The sequence below is a fragment of the Anneissia japonica genome, unplaced genomic scaffold (assembly GCF_011630105.1).
Source record: "Anneissia japonica isolate Jap-2015-1 unplaced genomic scaffold, ASM1163010v1 scaffold287719_len1884721_cov185, whole genome shotgun sequence".
NCBI classification, from domain to species: domain Eukaryota; kingdom Metazoa; phylum Echinodermata; class Crinoidea; order Comatulida; family Comatulidae; genus Anneissia; species Anneissia japonica.
In genome coordinates, this window is record NW_022715822.1 from 631,729 (window position 1) to 653,346 (window position 21,618).

The 21,618-nt window shown below is 33.0% G+C and overlaps 1 protein-coding gene across 2 annotated transcripts in view; it reads left to right on the forward strand.

Annotated features, from left to right (window-relative positions):
• The window catches only part of LOC117109373 (D-glucuronyl C5-epimerase B-like), a 36,667-nt gene that overhangs the window by 8,136 nt on the left and 6,913 nt on the right, over positions 1–21,618 (forward strand). The window contains exons 1-2 of one of the 2 annotated variants that reach the window (XM_033251682.1): positions 10,046–10,643; positions 14,472–14,989. In XM_033251682.1, the coding sequence (XP_033107573.1) occupies positions 10,603–10,643; positions 14,472–14,989 (559 nt within the window). In that variant the 5' untranslated portion in view covers positions 10,046–10,602. Of the gene's footprint in view, positions 1–10,045; positions 10,644–14,471; positions 14,990–21,618 lie in introns of those variants that run through there. The other variant, XM_033251683.1, reaches the window with a different exon arrangement.

Here is a 21,618-nt window from a genome sequence, read left to right on the forward strand (position 1 = left end):
AAATTTAGTTGTTGGTATTATTAGATTCTGCATGAGTTCTTTAAAACAGTGTTTATTTGATGGAATTGGTTGAGTATTATCAAAGTTATGAATATTTAATTCATTGGATATTAGCCATGTAGATTTTGAAAAAAAAAATAGAATTCCAAAGTTTCCAAAATATATAGTTTATTATTAAGATTGTATTTTAAACACCTTTCAGTTTGATTTAGTGATTGATATTTTTACAGAAATGTTTTTCAATAGGCCTAAATTATCTTTTATAAAATGCAAAAACATGAAAATGTTAAAAATTCTGATTCTTGAATGTTTTGGGTGCTTGTGGGGAATTTGAAGTTGCGACAAATGGTGGGTTATGCCGGAGCCGGTCATATTTTTTTCAAGATCATTTATTTAATATCGCATGCAAGGGGTTCACTCATAAGGATACCCACTGTTTTGAAATAGTACATTTGAAAGTTCAATATAAAAAACAAGTAGTAAAATAAGTTTACACATAAACTGTCCAGATGTGAAGAGTAAGACAGCAACTTGTCCAAGATAAAAATACTGTAGAAAAAGTGCTTTGTTTCATGTTTGCAAAATTAGCCTCGAAAGCCCAGGTTCTTCTTTTCAAGAAAGCATCCTTCTTTTCTTCGAGGTAGTACAGTACATACACTGTACATAAATTTCAAAGAAACAAAACAAATTAAAACATGCTTGGTTTATCCAGTAGTTTTACTGTAGGTTAATACACTCCATGTTACAGTGACCCTATTTATTGTTTTATAGTACTAATTCCCAAAATTTACAGCATTCATTTTAAAAAGAAGCCCACCTCTTTACGTTGCAAAAGTAGCCTTGAAAAGAAGCCCATCCAAAGTTTGTAAAAAAAAGAAGCCCAGGGCTTTAATTTGAGGTTTACGGTATGGTAAATTTGGATATAGGCCCCTGTAGGCCCATGCCAGTCACGCGGCAGCACCTACCTGTACCAATTGATCTGTACTGTACACCAGGAGGCAATTTTCTACGCTTGTCTGAATTTTACATACTGATTGTTTTTCTTGCACATGAGCAATGATGCACATGAGCAATGATGCACATGGGACCGACTGCTTATACATTCCCTACAAAGGAAGAATAATGAGAGTAAAGCAAGACAAGCATTGGCAAATCTCCCAACTAATGTTCTGTTTACACTAACAAATTTTGTGTGACAACAAATGGTGATATGCCCATATTTGGGTGTAATATGACATCTTCTTGCCCATATATGGGCATATCACTAATTTGTCACATAGAATTTGATAGTACGGACGAAGCTTAAGACAGTGTCAGACACATCATCTGTTGTGCCATCTAGTCTGCTATCCATCACATTCAGGCATCATACTGTAGGATACTGGTACAGAACAGGATGATTACATTTTCAACTAGCATTGAAGTATGTAAATAAGGCTACATGTTATAACCAATCATGCAGTACAGAGCAGTGTGTTTACATTTTTTTAAACAGCTAGCATTGAAATATGCAAATGAGGCAAATGTATTCGGTACATGGCCCTCGATCATAGAATTTAAATAAACTGTTCAAAAAATGTGTACCAGGATGTTGATATTAGAATGAGGCAACATAGAACATGACAGCCAATCACAGGATGCGGAATAGGATTTTTACCATTTTTAACAGGCATCAATTTAGGAATGTGAATGAGAAGATGCTTTACATCATACAAAACCAATGCATTTCAACTGTAGTAGGATAAATGACATAGCTTAGATTTTGTTGTTAGATTTTGTTCATTTTTTGTAAGTAAATAGATTGATGGCTGACTGTAGCTTCAAGGTACACTGTAGAGTTTGTATAAATTATGAGAGTTGACGTGATTGATTGATGGGTTAATTGTTGGCATGGTTTACGGATAGATTGATTGATTACTTTCCAGAAAATGATTGACAGCCTACTCTGATTTTGTATTCCAGAAAATCAATCAAAATTATTATTAATTAGTGTAGACATACGAATACAGGCCCATGTATTATTCTATACTATAATTGCACAACAAATATGGGATGAAGTACTGTACTACATCATACAGTAGCCTATCATGGGCCAGGAGACTCAAGATATTTGTATTTACATTAGGGCATTGGAGCTCATAATTAAATAACTTGTAATTACATGGGACTGCGATTACATTGAAGTGAAGTTTGTCATGTAATGGCAGTTGAGATGCTTGCCTGCCATTTCAAGTGTCTTCAAATCCGATAAAAACAGATTTTTTTTTTAAGCACTTCCACTCACATTACACCTCATATTAGGAAGCTTTTGATTTGTTCGACGATGTGACGCTAGAACGTGATCACTCATGCGTGACCGTCCTACTGGGCGTCCTACATTCTTTGCATACATAGATTTTGCCAAATTGCGTCCCAGAATCCACACGATGAGAAGAACTTAACAAGTAGATGACTTTTTAGTGACGTCATTACCGTCTACGTCCTACCGCCCTCGTGCAAGCGAAAGCTTCCTATTAGTAGGATTTAAGCCATGTTTATATTAGATTCATTCGATCAAACCACACTGTATCCATCCTATCAAATTTTATTTAACAAATGTATGCGATATGCCCATATTTGGGTGTATTATGACATTACCGTGCCCATATGTGAGCACATCCCACAAATTTTTTAGTACAATTTGATGGTTTGGACAAAAAATAACATGTACTGTACTTGGTCATTTTTACACAAATAAATCAAGGTTGAATGGCCGGTGCGACAATTTTTTGGTCAAATTACCCAACCTTTGTGGTAGGTTACCAAGCAAAAATTTGCCCAGGAAGATTAACCAGGCTGTTTTTCTTTAGCAGAAGAGTGCAGTGCGAAAAAGTGCAACTCGGGGAAAACTTGCTTATATCGTGCGACAAATGGTATTCACTATTAGACTGAACATGTGCAAAATCATTCAATAATGTTACTCTTTGTCTTGATCAGAATAATACCAATGTGAATAAGACTTTAGTGTATAGAACATACAGTTTATAGTACAGATGGCAAATGTATACATACTATTAGATTTGAATAGTTAAATAGCTCCGTTCACACCATCCATTCTCCCTCAACTCGCAGAAGTGTCCCGGAAATCGGGACGGCATCCCACACTCTCGCAAGAAAGCAAGAATCTCACGGAAAATAACCACTCTTCTGCAAATTCATAATTATTCATGTTTGGCGAACCCAAATAAAAATTCTACATCCACTTTAAAACATTTAATGTATTATTTCTTCATTTCTCTCTAAATAGAGAAATCTAAAGACCACATTTAGTGCCCAGGGGTCCCAATGTCTGCTGGGTCCCAGGATGAAGTGTCCTGGAAATCGGCCGAAAGGCCTCCTACACTCCCGCTAAGAATCTTCCAAAAAATAAATCATCTCGCGCAAATTTATGATATTTACATGATTTTACGAGTTTTTACTATCTGTATTATCAATTGTCTCCCGGAAGTCAGTGCCTGTGGTTATCATTATGCACAGCAACATATGTGAAGGTCTCTGGCAAAACCAGCTATTTGTAGGAAAAAATAAAAACATTTTTTAGTATTGTTAGATTTTGCATGAAGTCTTCTCTTAAACAGTGTTTATTTGATGAAAATTGGTGAGTATTAGGAAATTTATAAATATTTTATTCATTGGATATCAGCAATGTAGGTTTTAAGAAAATAACTTTCAAAGACTCAAAAATCAAAAGTTTATCATTATTATTAGGATTTAAATTTTTAAAAATAATTTTGATATACTTTTCAGTTAAGAGATTGATATTTTGCAGCAATATGCTCTTTGATATTTCTTCTCTTTTATAAAATGCAAAAATCTGAAAATGTTCAACATTATGATTCTTAAACATTTTGGGTGCTTGTGCGAAATTAGAAACTGTGACAAACTGCGAGTTTTGCCAGAGCCGGTCAGATATGTGTTAAGAAAGTTAATTTAAACAGATCTCCCGGATGAGGATTCTTCCAACTTGGGACATCTACAGGGGCGGATCCAGAGATGTCTGAATGGAGGGGGCCTAAAGTGGGCCAATCGAGATAACACCACCCTAGGGGGTCCGGGGCCAAGTTTTTGTTTTCTAGACACCAAAAATAACCTCTGAGGCTTTTTGGGCGATCAATTTTTTTTTATTTAATTTTACTTAGGTTAGATCAGCTTTCCATAAATAAAACAAATAACCAGACAAGATATAATATGATTTGTTCAAAAATATTTCTAGTACTATTTAAAAACTGATGTATTATTTTGTGAAAAATATATTAAAATTAGATGTGATTGATTAAATTTTCTACTTTATTCAATTGATTGAACGTAAATCACTCGTTGGTTTATTAAGTATTACTAATTTAATGATTCACTGAATGCTTCTCACATAAATTGAAAACAATTTGCATTAATTTAGCGAATAATTTATATCGCCTGTAAACCATTTTGAATTCAGCCTAAATTTCATCATGGTCACCCTATTCAGTATTATGATAGCAGCTGTCACCTCTTTTGAAAATTAATGTGTATAGCGCCCTCTGTTGTTTGGATTTCTTTAGTTGGGTTGCTGTGTTTTTGTCTTGATGCTGACTGTGACATAGTATCCATTGTCAAGAAAGTTATATTATATCTCTATATTTATAATATTACATAGGTTATTAAATTGAAAAAAACTACAGTATGTTATATTAACAAAAAAATATGTTATATAATAATAACATATACTATAGAATAATATATAGTATTTTAGATTCATATCATGTGTGTGTTGATAAAAAGTTAAAGATTGTGCTTAATAATATACTGTAGCTTATTTTATACCTGAAACAAATATCTGTAGTTATGATCACTTTGTCATCAATTTTTTTAGATTCAGATCATAATTTCAGTCATAAAAGACCCATCAGATGATTTTAATACATGAAAAAGATGAATATTGCTCATACGATATAGTATGTTATACTGTATAATACATTAATATCCAAGACTGATATTATAATAAAAACTGATCTGTGAAAGAAGATATAGATATTTAAAATAGAAATAATTTAGCATTGGAGATGTGGATGGTATGGTTTGATATTATAAAATGTCAAATAAGCAACCTTTACTGTAGTTGTAATTGTTTATTATTTAAATCACATTTTTTGGTATAATATATTAAAACATGTCCTATGTTGTCCTTGCCACACATTCTGATTTTACATTTTAAAAATACTTTCATCCATATTGAAATTTTTTTTGGGGGGAAGACTATATAGAAAGAATGAGGCTCTACTGCTGCTTACTATTAAGTGTAATTTCGTATTGTTTATCATGTAGATTCTATTGTTTTTGTATTGTTTTTGTTGTTTTAATTTTGTCATTAGTTTATGGTAATGTTATGCAAAGAAAATATATACTTGTACCATAGTTTCTCGGGTATAAACCAAACTCAAGTTTAAGACCACTCCCTAATTTATGCCCAATTTCATGTACCAGCCTTTCCTCAGACAAAAGCCCAGGGTATGAATTTTACAAATATACTCAGAAATGAACATTAAATATGGGCTGGAATTAAGCACAGAGTGCCAGAAATTTGCCATTGGTTAAAAAAGGGATTTCCTGGGGGAATAGGCCCACCCCCTAAAATTAGCCCAATTTTGTGTTCATGAGGAATGAGCTTATACCAGAGGATTCATTCATTCTTTATTTAGCCTTTTATAAAAATCACATTACAATTTGCACATACATTAAAATAAAAATTCACAAAACAGAATAAAACTGAAAATCTAAGGAGGCAAGGATTAACAAAAGCAATTAAAATCGCTGTAGCTCACAAGCTAGTTAATCCATCGTTAGAGAAACAGCAATTTAAAATAGAAGATAATATATAATAAAAATTTATAATACTTAGGAAATTTAAAAATGAGACTTAATCATTATTGCAAAACAAAAACAAAAAAGAATATAAAATTATAAGATTAAAAAGTAGGAAAAAAAAAAAGAATAAAAATACACAAACAAATTTATAAAAAACCTCAAAATAAAATCAATATGCATAGGCCTACACAAAGTATATATATATAAATATATACATAAATACACACACATACAGTATACATCCACACATAGAGTACATACTTATACACACACACCCAAATATAAATAAATTAATTAGATAATAGTTTTGTAATGTTCTTTCAATTTTGCAGTAAATACATTAAGGTTGTCCAGTACTACAGAGGCTTTGAGAGTATTTGGTAGGTTTGACCACAACCGTGGGAACTCGTTGATGGTGCAGTATTTTCGCACCTCAGTACGTGCATAATGGTGTTTAAAAGTTAGCAAGTCAGTTTATCTTGGATTTACTATTGTGTTTGATAGAATGGAATTGCATTGTATGTATCCAGATAAGCATTTAATGGTGAATGATATAGTGTTTGTTTCCTTCTGTTTTCAAGAGTGGGCATATGTGGCAAAGACAAGCCAAACCAGTCACTCGTCGCAAAAATCGATTTTGAGTTATTAATACAGTGTAAGAGAGTAAAATAATAGCTATAAAATGATAAAAAAATCATTCAACTCGGATATTATCTTTTGAAGTTACAAGCGTTTAAACATACAGCTGTTTAAAGAACAATATATGAGAAATCAGCCTTCAAAGTTTATGACTTCAGGCATTTCTCATGCAGAAACTATCATCAAATCCTTAAAAAGTGTTGCTTTAACATTGAAAATGGGGAAAATAACAGCATAGAATGATGTATAGATATGTAAAGATTAGTTTAGTGCAATAAAATAGATTTTTAAAAATTTGACATTGTAGCAAGTTTTGGCCATTTTCTCTGAAACACGATTTGCGACGAGTGACTGGTTTGGCTTGTCTTTGCCACATATGGAGACACTTTAATCTTTCATCATATGCCATTTCCAGCCAAGGCACATCCGTGTAACTTTTCTGTTTACCCTTTCTATTTTTGAAGACAGATTTTCAGTATATGGATTCCATGAGGGTAAACCATACAATATCGGTAGCACAAGTGTTGTATACAAGGAACACAGGGCTTTACAGGTAGTTGAACAATGACCAGCGACTTACGGTTGTACTGTTAGTACAAAGAATGCGGCCCACTACTACTATACAGAGTACATTGGATAGCTCAAAGTATTGCTAATTGTATATCGTATTCCATTAATATTACTTTATGTTTCTATGGTTTTAAGATTTTCATTTACAGTAACACGGCTGCCAGCGACGAGTGTACTTGTCCCACAAGGTGTTGCTGTGGGTGCTAGGGATGACTATACTTGTCAAAATTGGGATAACATTCTAGCGTTTATTACTTCTTTGTTATACATTGCAGAACCACAGACTTAACGGGCGGTAGTATGGGGAAGATACGCCTAGACGATAACCTACAAATAATGTATGTGTGCTTGTTGTGTTATGTTTCTAGCAGTACACTCGAGTGGGGAGGGGGGGCGCCCTCTGAAAACATACCAACTCGCACTTGGCAAAAACAATAAAAAATGCTGTCCCACTGCTGGTGATGAGTTTACTCACGTCCCCTAATACTTCCCTGCAAATATATTAGACAAGCCATTTTTATGATATATGAATAGATGGAATTGCAAAAAGGATGTTTGTACATGTAAACTTGTTCTGGCACATGGGAAGAAACCTTAAAAAATGGTCTGGCAGTCAACATGTTAATATAGTAATATGTTACTGTAGTTTCTATTGATAGTTTTTGGAACATGCATCTATTGTTATATCAGAGAGAGTGTTTTCTATATTGATCTATGGATTCACTGCATATTTTTGCCATGCATGTTAATTAGTCAGTCGCTGGAAAGGTCATGATTTAGTATAATTAGCTATGGTCTACAACCTACTGGATGAAAAAAGAACAGATTTTACAGTTTTATATATTTCTCATTTTCTGACAAAAATTTAAAACTTTTACGTTGCGATTTTTCATAACGATCTCATCTCAGACAAAAAAATTAAGAGAAAATTTGTATTTGCAACTCTCCTTTAACTTGTGTCAACTTGTATACAAGATCGTACAAATATTAGCAGAACAAAGAGAGTGACGATTAGGAACGGAAAAAGCTGTTGGATGTGTTGTTATTTTAGCCGGTCTTATTGCTTTGTCGTTCCATCTTGTCCCATTTCGTGTAAGCCATTGGAAGCCCACTTCCCTTTACAAGCTACTTAATTACTATCTGAAGTTCATGCTTAAAGGGACAATTGGTATATTTATTCTATACTTTCTTTATGCAGTTTCAATAACAATTGTACTTTAGTGCAAAGTGGGTCAGCAGAAACATTATGTGACATTTAAAGAGTTAATAGTACAATAGTATAAACATATTATTTTAATTACGACACTTCTAACAAATGAATGGATACTCATTTGAATACCGTAAAGCCTTTTATTTTTGTGGCCCCTTTTTTTTTGCGATTTTTCTGTATTCTAGCTGTAGCTTTGCTTTTGAAGACAAAAATAGCATCCAGAATTGAGCGATTTTCATGCTTCCTTAAATTTTCGCGACAGCCGTATATAATTAAGGAAATTTAAAGGGCGCGCGAAAATACAGTCTTCACAGTAATTACAAAAATATGGTTATTATACAATAGAATTAATTATGTAGTACAGATCATGCTTTTAGGCACGTTTGTTATTTTTACGTGATCACAATCTGATCATGCCCACAATAGTCGACTACCACAATCGCATCATTATCACATTTGTTATGTAATTAACTTTATTTGTTACATGAATAAATCTTAAGGTGAATATCCAAAGTTCTATACGAATTTTAATAAATAGATATTGGATATTTTAATGCAATAAATATGAATTTAACTAATTTAACTAATATTATGGTACTTTTTTTTTAAGAACATCTGAATTTATAAACAATCTGAAGATTATACAAGGTGCTAGCATCAATTATTCCCTTGCCAGTGGATACTGATTTTTTATATTTTATTTTTTTTTATTATTAATTCAAAAATCAACAGCAATGAACACTGCTACTAACAGGGTTTATAAACAATAAAATATAAATATGCAAATATTGGCATATTTTGTGCAACTTTTTCTCCTCCCTGGAGAGTACAGTATCTCTCATCATGCTGCTTTGATCACGCACAACCAATCATTCAATGCAAATCATCTTACCTACCAGGTACCCATTTATATACTCTTTGGGTGGAGAGAGGCAAACGTAAGTAAAATGCCTTGCTAAAAGACACAAGCAATGGTCTTGGACTCCCAATCTCACGATCAGACACCTTTACATGTTTTACCACATGCTCCTACATTAACTGCTATATAAACAATATAGTTTCCTGTTCTGAACTTAAAAAAAAAAAAAATGAATGAAAATTCAGGAGTTGATGTTGAACTTCATCACTCTGAGGATTCAACCATTTTGGTATCTACATTTTTTAGTATTGGTACCTTCTTGGTCTGAATAACTGTTAGAAATAGATTAATATAAAATAATAATATTGTGAAGTTTATATTGTGCCAATTTCAAACCAATAATGTTTAGAGAGGCTCAAGCGCAATACTGTAACCCATGGTCATACAGTAGGAACGAACCAGCACAAAGTACAAACTTCTCCCTGTTTGTAATATATTTTGTTATAAATATATAAATTTTTCTTTTTTTGGAAGTAATTTAAGTTGTTTTTATGAGGATGGTAAGCTGAATTGCTTTTCATATCATGTGTTAACGAGTTTATAAGTAGAAAAGCCCCAAAAATGTGCATTTAATTCCAAAAGAATTCACAGGCTATCAGAAGACTGTAGATATTCCATTTTAGTCCTATGACTTTATTTGGCTATGTAGATTTTAGGCAGTATTGGTGTCTGGAATTGTCATTCTCTAAAGGCCAGGAAGTTTACAATCAAGTGGTGCACACACTTGGGAAGGTGCTGTACCACTCCGGTAGTAATTCCAGCAGCTACAATTGGACATTATATCCAAATGATAGATCGTAAACTTCCTGCCTTGGTAACCCATCTGTTCAGCCTTGGAGTAGACCAGTATCAGCAGAGGTTGAGTGTTGACCTCATAGATCGCTCCTCACCCTATGTTGTTAAGCATGTTCAAATGTTTGCAGATTTTATCTGAAACTTGAATTCTATTTATTTTATATGCAATACACTTTTCAGGAAGCTGTCTGAATTTTGGTGCCAGTTCTCATTGTCGATTTATCCAAGCAAAAGTTTTTTGGAACGCTAAATCAGTCTTTCCTGTTCTTTGTTCCTATAATCTGTATTTATGGAGGGAACTTGTTGAAGACTTACGACCGTTCATGTGAAAAACCCAGTTACCGGTCTATGGCCTGAACTCATAAGGATAGAGAACCGGACTCATTACTGCTTATCATGTACTATTGTGTTTTCTAAATTTAGAATATAAAGAGGTTGTGTTCTATTAAGTGATTTAGTGGAATTTACCAATCAACACCTTACCTGCTCACCTGAGTTATTTGTGCAAATTCTCTGCGTTGTTTGACAGCCTGTGAGCCAATAACAGAAACTTGTTGGTCTCCGCATTTGGACTTTTTATTATTTGTAAATGATGGGTGAAAAGAAAGACTTATCTGTGGAGGACGGGTTGTAAGTACAATTTTATATTGCTTTTTATTTTATTTTGTTTCATTCCACTTCTCAAGGCTTTCTATGCTGCTGCACCATCCCTATATAACAAACTACTACGTTTTTCAATCTCCAACTTTGAAAGAGTTCAAAACTGCTCGCAAAACTCATCTTTTTTTTTTCGCTAAGAGGGGACTTTTTATACCTTTTTTCGCGAACTTATTTTTTTTAAGATCGTCAGAGGAGGGCAGAAAATAAGAATAACATTTTATTTTGTTATTTAGAAAATAATTTTGCCAAAAACATCCAGATGGAAATAAAATTTTATTGGTGTAGTAATGGGATGGGTTGATTAAATGTTATAAGTTTATATAATTAGGCAGTGGTGGGTGTAATAAACATAAAGAAAAACTTCAAATTTTGTTCTACAATATCCATTTTTTAGTAGCGGCGATACACTAATTGGCCAAAAATAAAAATTTATTTTTATTCAAAGTCATTGTTGGCAGGCGGCATGTTTGCTATTAATTGGATATGAAAACGTTTTGCCTAATAGAGTTGTGAAACCATCGTGTAAGAGTGCTTAATAAATTGACAATAAATTGGCATAGTTACTAATTTCAATGTATGGCGGACATGTTTAATTGGCTCGAAAACATGAATAAAGCAAAAAATGATTAAAGAAGTTCTTGTAATGTGAATATTCTGAAGCAGAATAACAACATTCCAGAAGAGTCAACATTGAAACGGTTCGTGGTATATTTTTTGAGTGTATCCTTTGCTATTGTTTTTCAAAACAACTCAAACATCATTTAAGCTTTGAGCATAAGTGAACATCTCAAGATTTTCATTTGGTCAGAAGGTAGAAACATATAAGTATTTAAACAAATCTCAAGCTTTGAGATTAGTTTGGAGTAACAGAGTTTTGTTGTATTGTCTGAAGTTTTGAAAGTGCCAAGTGGTCAAATGTTTTGAAAGCTAATAAACAGCTTAAGCTTTTAGTAGTCAAACGTTTTGAAATCAGTTGAGCAGTTTAAGGAATAGTTACTTACTTAAATTTGGTGATAAGATTTCAAGTCAACAGCTTAATCTTTTTTGGTTAAAATTTTAGAAGCAAGTCAACAGCTCAGGCTTTGAGTGGACAACAGTTTTGCAAGCTGGTGAACAGCTAAACACTTTAGTTGTCGAAAGGTTTTGAAAACAATTAAACAGATGGAATACAGTAGTTCGTAAATTTAGTCAAAAGACTTAAAATCAAATCAACAGCTTAAAATCTTTCCTGGGAGTGTATCTCAATATTGTATGCAAGTGGAGTGATGTCTCAACAGCTTGGTGAGACATTTAAACACCAGTTTTCCTTTTTAGTTTAATAGCATATATACTCATGGTGGTAGATTTGTCAAGTACTATGGCTAGAGCACTCATGGTTTGCATGTAAACAATTCTTTAAAAAAAACATCAAATTTCTATAGGGCACTAGATCAAAACACTTTTTTGCTGAATCAAGGAAATGCTTTTCTTATTTAATATATCAATTGAAATCTAATATTAAAAGGAATCAATGTCAAATTTTTCCGCATATATAGGCATATTATAAATCCACACTCCGGAAAAATTGCAAATTAATTGTGTTTTAAGCTGAACTATTTAATTTTTTTCATTTTGTTTTTTATTTTAAATCCTGTTTGTACAGTGGTAGATTTGTATGTGGTTAAAAATAGTAATTATAATACAACTGAAATTTCCGAAATTCTTATCTACCAAAGCTTTTGTCGAAATATAACATATTTTGTTTCTGTGTATGTTTCCAAAGGGATAAAAATGTAAGAAACTGTCTAGCTCTGCAATTTTTATAAATGCCAACAAATTGTCTTAAACAAATGGATTATAATAATAACGTGTTCGAATTAAATGAAATAAATATTATTTATCCAATCTGTATATTGTATTTACATTGTTACACAACAAACCTAATTTGAATATAGTTAATCTTGTAAATCTTTTTGCTTTAAACTACATATACTTTTGCTCTCATACTCAGTTTTAGTACATATCTAGCCTAAATTACACTGGAAGTTGTGCGATCAGTGGGCGTACATGCCTAATGCTAATTGTCAGTTTAGTATTTCTTTCTTTCTTTATTTATTTATTTTATTTTATTTTTTTTTTGCAATTTTTAATGAAGAGCCTGTCAAATACTGGACATATATTCACCAGTTGGTTTCATTAGTCTGTTATGGACAATATATTGTTTGATTCCAACTCAATTTTTATTTTTGTTTGGCATTTGCAAATTAGAACTTATGTGTACAATTTTAACAGTTGAAGTTTACAGTACAGTAGGGTGACAAATTTTAAGCAGGTTTTGTATATTATGACATTATAGGGATTATATGGATATTTTTTTTTATTCTACCATGGTTTTATAAAAAGCATTTAACAGTAAATACAACTATAGTACTGGCTGTATATTATAAAACCTTCAGACACTCTTTAATATAAAACAGGTTTTGATGATGAAATGCTCAACAGTTTTTCATTTCTGTTAGTGACGGAGTTGAATTCGATAATGGGCGAGTTCATCCGTGGGGAAGACGTCTCATTAGTCTGTTATGGACAATATATTGTTTGATTCCAACTCAATTTTTATTTTTGTTTGGCATTTGCAAATTAGAACTTATGTGTACAATTTTAACAGTTGAAGTTTACAGTACAGTAGGGTGACAAATTTTAAGCAGGTTTTGTATATTATGACATTATAGGGATTATATGGATATTTTTTTTTATTCTACCATGGTTTTATAAAAAGCATTTAACAGTAAATACAACTATAGTACTGGCTGTATATTATAAAACCTTCAGACACTCTTTAATATAAAACAGGTTTTGATGATGAAATGCTCAACAGTTTTTCATTTCTGTTAGTGACGGAGTTGAATTCGATAATGGGCGAGTTCATCCGTGGGGAAGACGTCTCAGGATGTATGCTCCAGTTTTCCTTTGCTTTTAGATAATTTCAAACTTATTTAGTTTGAAGATGTTTTGTAGTAAATTAGATTGGCATTCATCCAAAGTGTACTTCTTATTTATTAAAATTTATTTCGGTTTGCTAAAAGCTGTTAAAAAAACCTTTGAAGTCTAATAATTATAGATTACGATAATATGTTGCTACATAACACTTTTTCATTATTTAGGAACAACCTACCCAACAGTATACTATTTGTATGAATTAAAAATTTATGTGAAGTTTTTGATTTATTATTTAAAATGTTAATGAAAATAATCTTTTATTGTCGTATTCATTATCCTGTTATATATTTTAAAAATCTAATTAATATGTCTTTAATAATTTGCAGGAAAAAACCCGGAAATTATATATAAACAGTATTTGTGGCAAAGACAAGCCAAACCAGTCACTCGTCGCAAATCGTGTTTCAAAGAAAATGGCCAGAACATGCTGGAATGTCAAATTTAAAAAAATCTATTTTATTGCACTTAACTAAACCTTTATATATTTACACATCATTCTATGCTGTTATTTTCCCTATTTTCAATGTAAAAACAATACTTTTTAAGGAATTAATGATAGTTTCTGCATGAGAAATGCCTGAAATCATAAACTTTGATGGTTAATTTTTCATATATTGTTCTTTAAAAAACTTCATAAAGGAATGTCCGATTTGAATGATTTTTTTACCATTTTATAGCTATTATTTTACTCTTTAACACTGTATAACTGTATAACTCAAAATCGATTTTTGCGACGAGTGACTGGTTTGGCTTGTCTTTGCCACATTTTGTTTTGTAACTTGTGGCCCCAAGCTCAACTATGCTATTCCTTCTTTGCAGACAAAAAAACAAAATTAGCAATGCTGAAATGAGGTGTTCACGCTTCTCCCCGAAAAATCTTCTTTTATTCGTGACCATATTCGCATTCATCACAGCGCTATTACATTTTTACCAGCGATGCGACTTGGACAGCCACGTTCTTGAGCTAAAACGCAAACAAGACAAGTCAGACCATCTCCCTGTGATCGGTTTACAAGAAGATCGAAACCCGTTTCCATTGCAAGATCTTGACGCGAACAGGAATTACAAGGATATTGAATGTTTGATAAATGATGACATAACAATACCGGGACGGAGAGAGGGAGACGAGGTGTATTTACCTTTCTCGTTCATACAAAAGTATTTTGATATCACAGGGAAAATTGCAGAGTATGATGGGTTCGAACGGTTTGAGTGGCAGCATAGTTATGCCCGTGTGTATCAGGAGAAACCGTATGATCACAATGGCGTTTTCATGTCGTTTAGTCATTACAACGTGGAACAGCGGGACCGTGTGAAAATGATATGCGGTGTAGAAGGTGAGTATAGTATACAGGGGGTGGGGGTGGAGGGGCACATCATACTCAGAATAATTTATTACATCATCTCTAATTTCATTCCAAAATTCTGCACCTCTATATGATAAACCTCTTTTTTCGTAGTCAGTTTTTGGTTTTGGGTATATTAATTCTGGTTTAGTTCTTACATTATAGTAATTATTTTTATAGACAACCTAAGTAATGAGGTGCAAGGTTATTCATTAATATCTTAAAAATAGTGATGGCTTCATTTGTATATAAATATAACCTTTGGTTAAATTCATCCATTTAAGGCTTTGCAGAGCTTGAGTACAGGAATCACTTTTGTTTGAAATAATTTTAGGTGCGCGGTTTTGAGTGTTTTACTTTGTGTTTGATTTGTATGTCCCCATACAACATAATATTCAAGGTGTGGTGTTAATATTTAAATATTTTAATATAATTTGAGTTCACCTTAATTTCAAGTGTGACTGTTCCTTATTTCTTAGAAAGAGTTCATTATGTATTTATTTATACTTGTTATGAGGACATTCGTCATCGCCATAAACATCGGAACGATGATCAGTTTGACATCTGTACTGTTCTATTCTCATTGGCTTGCACCATTCTGGTGCCTTTTTTCCATTTGTAACTTTTTTTTTGTATCCTGACTAAAAATTATGTATGCTTAGAAACATTTCAATTTTTGAGTACACCTGATATTTATTTCCACATTCAGTCCTTGGACACACCACATCCATGCCCTCGCTTCCGGAGCTTTTACATTGCTGTCTTGCTGTGTTATTGTAATGTTATACCTGCTTATCCACGTTTAATCCTACAATACCTACAGGGATGTATTATGGATTTCCGAGATATCCTGATTCTTTTTTTAAGGGAAGTAATTTTAGAGTAGTAATACATCTGCAGAACTGTGAGGTCATTCAGTTTTCTTTGCTTTATCAACATAATACTCGGAGCCAAAATTCATCCTGGTGTGGAAATGAAAAAAGTAAACATCCAAAGGTGTATTTTTTTTATTTTCTTTGTGATGTAACACATACTTGTGAACTTGAGAGGTTTCAAAAAATGCATTCATGTAGTCGTTTGCTCTCAATCTGATATTGTACCATTGTGTTCCTCTCCAAACTGTGAATAGCAATCAGGTGATTGGTTGTACAGGGTGAAATAGAAACATTTATCATTATCTTCATTACAGTTTTCTTAATATCATCTTGTTTATTATATTGTCATTATCACTTTCCTAAACATCAACAATTATCATCATTGTCATCATCACAATTATTATCACCCTCCTAAAACAACATAATTATCATCATTGTCATTAAATCACCATCATTATCACCTCCCAAAACAATATCATACTCATACTCATCGTCACAATTATTATCACCTTCCTAAACATCATCACAATTATTATCACCTTCCTAAACTTCATCACAGTCATTAGCATCTTCCTAAACACCATCATCACTGTCATCATCACAATCATTATCACCTTCCAAAACAATATCATACTGATACTCATCGTCACAATTATTATCACCTTCCTAAACATCATCACAATTATTATCACCTTCCTAAACATCATCACAATTATTATCACCTTCCTAAACTTCATCACTGTCATCATCACAATCATTATCACCTTCCAAAACAATATCATACTGATACTCATCGTCACAATTATTATCACCTTCTTAAACATCATCACAATTATTATCACCTTCCTAAACATCATCACAATTATTATCACCTTCCTAAACTTCATCACTGTCATCATCACAATCATTATCACCTTCCTAATCATCATCATCATTATCCTTATCCTGGCCACTTCATCCCGTATATACTACCACAAGCTCTCCCAGAATCAATCCTGCACATATCATTTGTATACAGTACGTGGTTAACCATTTCCTGACATTTCCTTTAGCCATATGTCTGGTCCAACATAATGATGCGGTCTCGCTTATCTCTTGAAACCATCTGGAGTATTGTTCCTTGACTTTCTGGTTTTTCCAGAACCATAAATTGAAAGTGGTGTTATTACAGGAAACCTGTTATAAACATAGTCATAATCAGAAAAAAACTCTCAAATATTTAAATCATAAATTCCAATGTATGCTCTGTCCAAATGAAAAATTCTATCACTCACATCTAAACATCTATTATACATAACTGATGTCCATGCCTCATAATTTTATGGTTTAATGTCAGTTTAATTTTTTGGTATAATATTTCAATGAGGCTACTGAAGTATACTGAGAGAAGCAATTTCCGAGTTGCTTAAAACTAGTGGTAGGCATGTTTGTGTGTTGAACCGTGGAGATATATGTTTCTCTAGTTTTATTATCATTTATTTCATAACGCTGTTTTACTTCATATATTTTCTTTTTCTTCTGTTCTTTCTTTTCTGTTTTCTACTTTTTCCCATTGTATACTCTTCTACCTTTGTTTTTTCCTGAGCACTCCCTCAAATTGGCTGATTGAGACTTCGTATAATGCTATTGGATTGGATTCTCCCTGTGGAATATAGTTTGTTATTGCACATTCAGTAGAAACATTGAAGATGTTAGTCCTGAGATGCCCAGAATAAACCAATGGCAACAAATGATGTACTTAGGGGCGCCAGTGGATGGGCTAGCTGATCCCAGACCTAGTCATAAGAGTGTCGTCATAAAATCTGCGGGTAAAACATTTATTAGAAATAAATTCTAAGCCACAGACTGCTCCTAAGAGGGTGATTTTCATACATAGGAAATGTAACCTAATTTTTTTTCACCTCAGCCCAAACTATGGTGGGGCTGATTTGGGCATGTTCCATCTGTCATGGAATGGTGAAATATCCGTTGGGAAAATCCTCAAGTTACTGCCTATGAAACGTCAGTAAATCCTTATTTATTTGTTGAATTATGCAATATTATTCTATATTCCTACTGTTTATTTGGGTTATACTTTTTTTTTTGTTCACTTTTGACACGTGATAGTAATAAATTGACGTTAGTTTCCTTCCATCCAAGAATATTACCACCGGTATTGGTTCTTCCTTGCGTTCGTGAATGACATACAAGGCACATTTTCAGCAAACCTGCTAAATAACAATGCAGATCTATCCGATTCACACGAGACAAAATAATTACACAGGACATGTGCTATGATGTAATACAAGGTCTTTCGGCGATATCCCTACAAGATTCGTCTTCACACAAGTGAGGTAACCAGGCTCCCGGAGGAAAAACATTTTTTGATTTGTAGTACAAGTGACCAATAATAAGGAACGTGATTTGTTAAAAATACTGACAAAATTGCTAAAGAGAACTGAAAGATGGTGCGCTATTGTAACATGCATTTCAGCACTCCAGCTGAAACACTCAAGGAGAGCAGTGATGGGAATTGAACCGGGGAACAAGAGATCTTCACGGTTTAGCATCCCCGGTTCAATTCCCAGCGCCAGGCCCCCCTCCCCCTTTTGGGAGGTAAAAAAAAAGAAAAAGAAAAAAATAATTGCCCACAACGCCTCAATTGTTATTTTTGGGCGTCTAGAACACAAAAATTTTGAAGGGGCATGCCCCTGGAATCCCTAGGATGGTGTTGTGTCGTTGGCCCAACTTTCGCGCGGCCCCCCCAGATGTGTATAAGATGGACATCTTTGAATCTGCCCCTGATCGCTACTCTCCTTGTGTTCCAGCTGGAGGGCTGAAATGCAAGTTATAATAGCGCACCGTCTTTCCGATGAGACGTTTAAGCTGTTCTTCCTGTGTGCAATACGGCCCATGTGCACGTCAAAAATGCAGTATGCTCTTCGGAAAAAGAGTAGGGGTTGTCTCCTGGTGTACTGCCCTATTCACCATCAGAAGGACCCCACTAGAAACAAGTCTTTGGACTAGTGGGAATACCTTGGTGTGATTCACACCAAATATTTCCATGCTAGACAGTGGCTACCACTAGTTTAGTCGATCTCTCAAATTGATATGCAGATAGGGAAGATAGGGAAAAGGAGACAATGAAAATTTTGTGATTTACATATTTGATAACCATTGTAAAACATATTTAACAAAAGCAATGACTGAAAGAACTGAACTAATGAAACACATTACCACCAATATTTAATTTTTATGTTATTTACTGTACTTATAAACTTATATTTTTTGTCATTTTTATTTATTTATTTACTTTATATTCTGTAATTGAATTCTCTATTTTTTTTTCTTTTTTTCTTTTGTACATTGAGTTATTCCTTAATTACTACAGAATAATGAGAGTAACATTTGTTTTGTTTGTCCAGTATTTTTTCTTTACTCATTTATCTTTTCAATATTTAATTTTTTACATTGTCAGTTGTTGTTTTGTAACTGTTGTACGGGTCGAACCTCTCCTGCGCGAGAGTGTTCCTCTGTTATAAAAGAGAGAACCAATAAATCTTATCTTATCTTACAGTATAATCATGGAGATTTGTATTATTAAATTTTAGAAATGTCTTTACCTATTAATTGTTTTGGTTTGTGTATTGAGATAGGCCAGCCTCTAAAAATATTGTTGAATAAATTAATAAATGTTCGCTTCAATAATTCGCGGTCTATGTTCCCATCTTTCCCTGACTGTATTTTTACAATTTTTTACAAGTTATCCTCACATCTGTTTTTTCAGTATCTTGTCAATAGTATTTCAATATTTCTGCCCTTGAATCTGCTTCACAATTTACACCATACTTTTTTGTTCATGGGAAAAGTGACTTTCTGTGTTCTAATTGGATGATTTTTAGAAAGTGGCATGTCTATCATTTCCATGGTTTTGTTTGGATTGGAGATAGTTGTATGCATTGATGATCTGTTTTTTTATGACCCTATTGCTATCTCACATTCACACCTTGTGTTCTTTAGAGATTATGATATTATGTTCTGTACTTCCTGTGGTGTTACAGTATGTTTCCTGTATGAGGTCACAGGTTACTCTGTAGGCAAGGTCATCCCTTTTATGGCAGTCAGAAAATATTTTCTGCCCCAATTCTCAGAATCTAGTTCATTTTCACTTCACTTCAATAATAATTTAAATTTCATTATCCTATTAAGAATAACAAGCAATTAATATATTATAATTAGAAACAATATCAATCAACCAATCAAGTTTTGAATAGAATAACTGACAGTATAAACGGTTTTATCTGAGTATAACCAAGGAGTTGTTATAGTCACTATAACAACTCCCTGGTATAACACAACCTTTTGTGCAATGCAGTACTACAGTACTACCCCCGGCGGGGTCAAGGGGGCGAATCCCCCTGTGAAGTAGCGCACTCTAAACGTTTTTAGGACTGTTTGAGAGGATAAAGTGAAATTGCAATAGAAGCATTATAAATAAGCGCAAAAATAATTATATAATAAATCAACATTGGCAGATCCAGGAATTCGAAAGAGAGGTGAACAAGAGAGGGACTTTCACAGACTGAGGCTGTCTCTTATACACATCTAGATGTGTATAAGAGACAGCACCAAATATTTCCATGCTAGACAGTGGCTACCACTAGTTTAGTCGATCTCTCAAATTGATATGCAGATAGGGAAGATAGGGAAAAGGAGACAATGAAAATTTTGTGATTTACATATTTGATAACCATTGTAAAACATATTTAACAAAAGCAATGACTGAAAGAACTGAACTAATGAAACACATTACCACCAATATTTAATTTTTATGTTATTTACTGTACTTATAAACTTATATTTTTTGTCATTTTTATTTATTTATTGGTGAGAAAATTTGAGGAAATAGTACCTCTAGATGGCCAGAAATGACACTTTTAGTAAAATTCATCATCATCACATCACCATTAGTCAAAATGAAGCGCCAAAAAAAATTCTCATGATCTTATATCAGGGATTTTTGACAACCATAGAGATCTTATTAATGTCTGTGATATACCATAGAAAACAAAGCTTAAAAACATGGTCTTTGAATATGTACTTTAGATAGGCATACTCCAAAAACGTGATTTCACAACCACCTCAGCCCCACCATGGCTGGGGCTGAGGTGAGAAAATTTGAGGAAATAGTACCTCTTGAGATGTCTGGAAATGACACTTTTATATAGTAAAATTCATCATCATCACATCACCATTATAGTCAAAATGAAGCGCCAAATTTCTCATGATCTTTTATCAAGGATCTACTTAATATCCAGGACAACTTAGGCCTAACTATAGCTTACAAAGCTTTAACTATATATACTATAATAATTATGATCAACAAATCACAACTTTTTTCGCATTTAGCACAATTTTCTTCACTTTTTATTGCTATTAATATTATTATCAATTATTACTATAGTCATCATCATCATTGTTATTATTATTATTACTATTAGTAGTAGTATTATTAAACAAAAATTTAAAGAAACTTGCAAAAGGATAAAAACGAAATTGAACCACAGTATCTTCTTCAGTAGTTTCTATCTTTAAAGACCTGGCCTGAGATTTATGGATTTAGGCCTATGTGTTCTATTAGGCCTATGTATAACGTTTACTGATGCATATTTACATGTTTTAGAAGATTTATTTTGAGTGATCCCAGGAAAGAATTTGTATTGGCTCAAGAATAAGCTTTAAAATTTTAACACTGTGTACAAAAGG